This window comes from Arachis ipaensis, chromosome B07, assembly GCF_000816755.2.
Source record: "Arachis ipaensis cultivar K30076 chromosome B07, Araip1.1, whole genome shotgun sequence".
In the NCBI taxonomy this organism is placed as follows: Eukaryota; Viridiplantae; Streptophyta; class Magnoliopsida; order Fabales; family Fabaceae; genus Arachis; species Arachis ipaensis.
Window position 1 is genome coordinate 113,803,123 of NC_029791.2, and position 7,948 is coordinate 113,811,070.

At 28.4% G+C, this 7,948-nt stretch overlaps 1 protein-coding gene across 1 annotated transcript in view; it reads left to right on the top strand.

The window, feature by feature from the left end:
- LOC107605903 overlaps positions 392-7,948 on the top strand; it is a gene marked incomplete at its 5' end in the record, with an annotated part of 53,411 nt that continues 45,854 nt past the window's right edge. Inside the window, one exon of the mRNA XM_021107931.1 lies at positions 392-466. Coding sequence (XP_020963590.1) covers positions 392-466 — 75 coding nt within the window. The remainder of the gene's footprint in view (positions 467-7,948) is intronic.

Sequence of the window (7,948 nt, forward strand, 5' to 3'; positions counted from 1 at the left end):
CTCTTGATTTGCGCTGTAAAATTTGTGTTCCACTTTCTGTGTCTTTTACCTGTGAGTATATCGCGTCTCAGTTCATAAAACCCTTAAAAAAAAAAAAGAAAAAACACAAAAAAGAAAACTTAAGTTTTGAATCTGGCAATCATATTGTTTTGGTATTGGTTCGGAGTTGTGATCAGTGAAAGTTGTTTGGCCTTTTGCTTTGAAGTCTTCATTACTGCTGCATTGCGTCGAATCATCTTGTTTCAGTTGCCTTTACATCCCCTTATTTTGTTTTCATTCCCAGTAAGTGATTCATTCGTTATTTTTTTTCTGTTTAGACTTCTTCAAGAAAAGAGATAAGTTATTGCATTTTTATTTGTCTTATGGTTTTGGTGTTTGGTGAAGGAACTAAAAGAAAGAATCCCTAAATCAAGTAATTGCTTCAGCCTTTGGATTCGGTCAACACCAAGTCATCAGAGATTCAGAGGTAACACATTTCTTTTTTTTTTTTTAAAATATAATTTTGGGTGGTGTTCTTTGAAGCTATTTGTGGTTGCCAAAGTTCTTAGTTTCTTGACAAGTTATTTCATTGAGTTCTTACGAACAGCTTCAATAATTACAAAGTGATTCCTATTTTTAAATTTTATATATAAATAATAAAGTTTTATATTCAAAGAAAATACTTAATCAAGTTATTATAACAGCTTATTTTTTCCTTCTCCTCTTCCTTTTTCGATTTTCATTTCTTTCTCCTCTTCCTTTTTCTTACTAATATATTAGTTGCTATTTTTGTTTTCTTTTGTTATCCTGGTCACCGTTACTATTACGACCTTCTTCTCTATTTCCTCTTTTTTTTATTTGATTTTTTGTTCATTGATTTTCCTCCTCCTTCTCCGTCATTATCAACATCGTTATTATTATATTGTCATCGATATTATCATCATTGTCATCTTCTATATTGTTATAGTTATTATTATTATCGTTATCATTAAATTTTTGTCATATTAATATTAATGACGTTGTCTGATCCAAAATTAATTTAAATGTATTTTTGTTCATGATTTAGTTTTGTTTGTTTTTGATTTTGTATTGAGTTTGTGTGTTGCAATTATTAACTAATTTCGGTATAAAAATCAAGGTTGCGAGAACCGGACCGGTCAATAAATCGGTAATGTCACTAGTTCAATAGTTCATTGGTTTGACCGGAGTTCAACTGAGGTTCAACTGGTTTAATTAAATATTAAATAAAATTATTAAAAAACTTAAAAATAATTTTAAATATATAAATTCAATAAATACTAACTTACTAAAATTTAAAATTTCACATAATAAATTATCCATAATTTAATATTAGAGGTTCACACAAAATTTCAAACATCAAAGTTTATAACTAAAAAAAATGCACATAATGACAAACCCATAATGTTCTACAGACACAAAATAGTGACTCTTTCAAATAATGTACTTATTTGGCCATAGCACCTATCTCAACAAATAAAAATTCCCTGCCATGTTGTTAATATCCAGATTTGAGTATTATATGACTAAGTATTAACCTTATTAACAGCTCCAAAACCGCCTTTTCCTAATATGTTATTGGTCGAGAAGTTGTTGGTTGTAGAAATAAGTGTAGCCATATCAAAATATGGGTGATCTAGTTCTTCCTCCTGATGCTCTTCTGGGTTGCCTCTCATGTTCCCTGCAAAAGAAGCATTGTGCAAAGACCAAATGAGACAAAAATCACAAAATCTATAGGTTAATACAAGGTTTGAAGAGTTTAAGAGAGACCAAAATAAAGCAGGTTCAAAAAATGCATTCTATTTATTGAATCCGACTTAATCGATGAAAGACCAAACAACAGACACTTGAAATTCTAAAAGCTTTTACTCAATAGAAGAATCAAGAATATAAAGAAATGACTTACTATAGTTTTTCTGGTTTTTCTTTCTTCTATACAGGATCAAGGAAATGCAGAGGATCATCATCATTCCTATAAATAAGACTAAGCTGTAAACAATAATCTGCATCTTCGGGATATCAGATCTACCTTTTGACTTTCCATTTTCATCTAGGAAAAATACCATTAAACAGGAAATATACAATTTAGAAAATAATACATAAAGAAAAAATAGAAGGAAAGACCAGAAAATAACTTAAGAAAAATCATGAACAAATAAATAATTCAGCAACCAGAATCATGAAGCAGCAAACAAATTCATCATGAACAAATAACCTCAGAAAATCAAAAACCAGAATTATGAAGCAGCAAACAAAATAAAAAACCAGAATCATGAAGCAGCAAACAAATTTATCATGAACAAATAACCTCAGAAAATAAAAAGACAAAATCATGAATCCAGCAAACAAACAAATCATGAACAGATAACAAATAAATCAAAATTGCAAACAAATAAATCATAAAATCAAGCACAGAAAATCAGAAGGCAGCGAGGAGGAATAACCGAATAAGAACAGAGTATTACCGGCGGCGAGTAACGGCGATGAAAGAGGAGGCGAGCTCGGCGACGACGAAAGAGGAGGTGAGCTCTGCGTCGAAACAGGACGCGGTGGTCAACGCGGTCGCTGCTGTGGCTGCGGGATGTGGTGGCGATGGCGGTGGGCTGCGAGGAGGATGGTGGTGGCGATGCGACTGCGAAGAGGGGGGATTCCTCTACTGGCTTCTGGCTCTGGGTGATTTTTGATTAGTGATTAGGGCTTCGTTAGGCGTTTAGCCTTTCTTTTCTTTTTTCTTTTTTTTTAAGAGGCAAAACGACGTCGTTTAGCACTTTTATTTTCAAACCAAAAATCGCTAAAAAATCGGACGGTTCTTCTAGTTCATCAGTTAGTCACCAGTTCGACCGATTTTTTTACCGATTTTTTGCCAGGCGGTTTCTGACCTTACCCAGACTGGTTAGGTGATCGGTTCCCGATTATTTCGATTGAACTGGCTGGTCCGGTTCGGTTTTCAGAACCATGATAAAAACTAAAAAATTTATGTTTATTTGTTAAAAAATTTTGGCGTATTTTTATTCTGAAAAGTCTTGCATAAATCAAATCTCAGTACAACGATGAGGGGTCCTACCCTTCCTTTTTCAAGGTGAGGGAGAATATTATCTACAATCCGACTAAAAAGTACACAATTTATCCGATTATTCTTGCACATTAACTTGTTAATGAGATGTCGTAGTACTAAAGGGTTAAATCATTCCATAATTACTTTTGTTAGGCCATGATAAATTACTCTAGGTCTTGCAATTGTTTCTTCTTTTTTATCATCATTATCTTCTTTTTTTTCTTAAAAATTATTTTTTCTTTTTTATGTTACCTTCTCAAATTTTTTCTTATTTTACTCTTTTAACAAGAATAAAAACAATGAGCATTCATTCAATTAAAAGAAAAAATATAGCATTAAAGAAGACATCTTTATATTTTTGTAGTAAAATTTCGGTGTAAAAACTAAGAAATTTATGTGTATTAGTTAAAAAATTTTTGTATATTTTTATTCTAATAAGTTTTGCATAATTCAAAAATCTTTTTCTTTCTCCTTCTCATTTTATACTGCTACTACTTTTTTTTCTTCTAGCATCATCTTTTTTTTTTGTTTTACTCTTTTAATAAGAATAAAAACAAAAAAAATAAACAAAGAAAAAGAAGAAACACATAATGTTGCAAATTTACTAGGAAGATGATAAATCTACATTCATTCAACTAAAAGAGAGAAAGAAATAAAGGAAAAAAGAAGAAAAAAATACTACATTAAAGAAGATATTTTTGTGTTTTTGTAGCAAAATTTCGATATAAAAATTAAAAAATTTATGTGTATTGTTAATAAATTTTGGTGTATTTTTATTCTGATAAGTTTTGTATAATTCAAAATTTTTCATCCTCATTTTCTGCTACTTATTCTTCTTTTTCATCATCTTTTTTTTTCTTATTCAACTTTTACTTCTTGTTTTATCTTCTCAAGTTTTTTCTTGTTCTACTATTTTAACAAGAATAAAAAATATCAAACGAAAAAAAGAAACATAATACTGCAAAATTACTAAAAAGAGGATAAAATTATATTCATTCAACTAAAAAAGAGAAAGAAATAAGGAATAAACGAAAAAATACAGCATTATAGAAGATATTTTTGTGTTTTTATAGTAAAATTTCAGTGTAAAAACTAAGAAATTTATATATATTTATTAATACATTTCGGTGTATTTTTATTCTGATAAGTTTTACATAATTCAAAATTCTCTTTTCCTCCTCATCTTTTGCTTTTTCATTTTCTTCTTTTTATTATTTTTTTTATTCATCTTTTTCTTCTTGTTTTATATTTTCAAGTTTTTTCTTGTTTTATTCATAACAAGAATAAAAACAAAAAAAATTAAATAAAGATGAAGAAGAAACACATAATACTGCAAAATTACTAAAAAAATGATGAACTTACATTCATTCAACTAAAAGAAAAAAGAAATTAAAAAAAAGAAAAAAAATACAATATTAAATAAGACATTTTGGTACTTGTTAAGAAATTTATGTGTATTTGTTAAGAAATTTCGATGTATTTTTATTCTGATAAATTCTGCATATTTACACTCTTCCTCTTTTTCTTCCTCCTCTTTCATATTCTGCTGTTGCTTCTTCTTTTTCTTATTTTATTTTTTCATAATTTTTCTTGTTCCACTCTCTTAAGAGAAATAAAAAAAATTAATACTGCAAAATTATTAGGAAGAAAAAGGAGGAAAAGAAGAAGCGCAGCAACAACAGTAGCAATAAAAGAACAACGATGGAGAAAAAACACGCAAAGATGAAGAAGGAACGCGAAAACGAAGAAGGATATGTTTGTATTAGTGCGTATAACGAAAATGATTTTTGTTGGGTTTGGGCCAACTTGGTTGGATTTAGTTGCCAAAAAGACTTGGATATATAGTAGGAGTGATATTTTAATTCATTGGGAAAAAGACAAATAGGTCTCTGACTTTTTAAATTTTTGACAAATACATCCCTGATAAAATTTAAATACAAAAGAGTCCCTGACTTTAACAAACGAAGGACAATTTAGTCCTTCCGTCTATTTGCCTCTCATACACCAAACAGAACTGGCTGACGTGGCTGAAACGGTGTCCATGTGTCCGTTACGGTGCCATGCTGGAAGGGGAATAAAGTTCGAAGGACAAATAAATCCTTGACGTCATTTTGCAAATAAAATTCGAAGGACAAATATGTCCTTGAGAATTTAGTTCATTATACTTCTATTATGCTTCTATTATGAGAATTTAGTTTATAAAATTATGCTTGTATTTTGAAATCTAGTTAACTTGTTGTATTCTGCAATTTAAATTATTTGTATTAAAATTGTAGAAATTGGGCTTGTTCTATTTCTACTTTTTTTTTCTTAAATTGCATTAGTTCAGTTTTAGTGCATTTGTGTATTAAATTAGAATTGGTTAAATTGCATTAGTTCAGTTTTCATCATACCAGTGACATTAGTTAGCATGAGTTCATTTATGCATCAAGTTAGCATTAGTTTATTTGTGCATCATTCATGTATTAAGTTAGCATTAGTGCATTTGTGTATTATAAATTTATAATAAAACTAGTATTTTTATCCATAATAACATTACGAGAATAATTTTTTTTTTTAAATTATAGTTCACTTTGTTCTAACAGTATAAACTATGAATGGCACAAAAGATTTATAAAATCAAACACTTTTACAAAAAAGTCGTAAGTTGAAAAAAGTCTCTAGAGTAAAAATAATAGAGAGAAATAGAAAAATGGAGAGAGATAGATGAGAGAATTTAAGAAAGGAGTTTATTAATTTTGAAAAAAAAATATTTTCTCTCAATTTTAATAAGAATGTCATGTGACACATTTGATTATTAAATTAGATAGTAATATATGATACCTAATATAGGTATATTTTAATTAAATAGTAATATATGATACATATAGAAGCATAATGAACTAAATTCTCAAGGACCTATTTGTCCTTCGAACTTTATTCTCCTTTCAACGTGGCACCATAACGGACACCTGGATACCGTTTCAGCCATGTCAGTCAGTTCCGTTTAGTGTATGAGAGGCAAATAGACGGAAGGACTAAATTGTTCTCCATTTGTTAAAGTTAGGGACTTTTTTGTATTTAAATTTTGTCAGAGATATATTTGTCAAAAATTTAAAAAGTCAGGACCTATCTATCTTTTTCTCTAATTCATTTGTTAACTTTAGAAGTAAATAAAAAATATTAAATAATCAATATTTTTTATTTAATTCAACATTAGTCAACTTTTAATTTTTTTCACTAAAAGAATTATTTCAAGTCTTTAACATTCCTTAAAAAAAATGATTTCTTGCTCTCTATATTTCTCTATATTAAAGAATATTAGAAAAGAAATAATGAAGTTCGTATTAATAATAATAATGTTGAGGAATGATGTTATTAATTTAGACTTCTAGCATTCGTCTTTGGCCATCGTTTTTTTTTATTTTTTTATTTAAATTATCAAGTCATAAAAAAATAAAGAACAATTCAAGAAAACGATAACAGGAAGATCAATAGTAACTATATAAATCAAAATACATAAAAGAAAAAACAAACTATTATGTGATAGAATTAATATGAGTATATTTTATCATTAAATAAATAAAGTTAATGCAAAACAAAATTACATGTAGAGAAAAAGAGTTAAAATATCCAAAGTAATAAAAAATTTATTTTTACAATTTTATTCTGTGATATATATAATGAACTTCTAACTAAATCAAATTGTATTTATTATTATTAGAAAGGGTAAGAGAGAGAGAGAGAGCAGTAGAGAAAAAGTTTGTGTCTATTCAACTTATGTAGAATGATACAAAAAAAAGGGGATTATAGGTGCTAACAAAATCAAAATAATAAAGACGTAATATTCCATAATAAATATTCAGATATGTTAAATAATGCTAATTGATATAATTGATTTTAATTATACTCTAGCATCTCTCCTCAAACTCAAGTGACAACTTGAAGTTTAAAATTTATTTGAAACAACTAAATAAAAAAAAAGCATAAACTGATAGAATGGATGCAGACAGAACTGCCTGAAAAAAGTGCAGACAGAACTGTCGGAAGGAAGCACAGACGGAACTGCCACAAGGAAGCGCAGAGGGAACTGCCAGAAGAAAACACAGACCGAATTGCCGGAAGGAAGTGCAGACGAAACTACCAGAAGAGAACACAGACAGAACTACCACAAGAGTGACCAAATGCCCAAAAACTGCTGAAAAGATGGCGAATTGCTGTAAAACTGTTGAAAAGTGATAAAGTGCGAATAGATGACAAACTATCGGAAGGTGACAAAAAACATATGGTTTCTTCATGGAATAAGTAAGTAGTGGATGAGCTAATCGGTGAGGTCTGAAAAGTATTGACAAAAGAGAAGAAAAAAAATGGCACGAAAAAAAAGATATGAAAAGTATGGTGATTTCACCAGAAGAAAATCAACTTATTCTCTTCAAGGAGGATACTATGACTCTGAAACCATATTAAAAAGGGGAGAGAGAGCAATAGGAAAAATGTTTGTGAGTATTCAAGTTGTGTAGAATGATACAATATAGAATGATATTTATAGGTAATAAGAGAATCAAAATAATAAAGATGTAACATCCTATAATAAATATTCAGATATGTTGAATAATATTAATTGAGTTAATTGATCCTAATTATACTCTAATAATTATATTCAATTAATTGATATATATATTAAATTGTGTGATACTTAAATATTTAATCAAATTAATTAGTTGATATAATTAAGCCATTGTAATAAATTATATTTAATGAGTTAAAAGAAATAAATTAAAAAATAAGTGATAACTCAAAAGTAAAAATAAAACTCAACATCAAATGCTATCTATGATCAAGAAGTAACTAAAGTAAGAAGTTTTTTCTTTTTTTTTTTTTAAAAAAAAGATAAAATGCATTGATAAAAGTGTGACT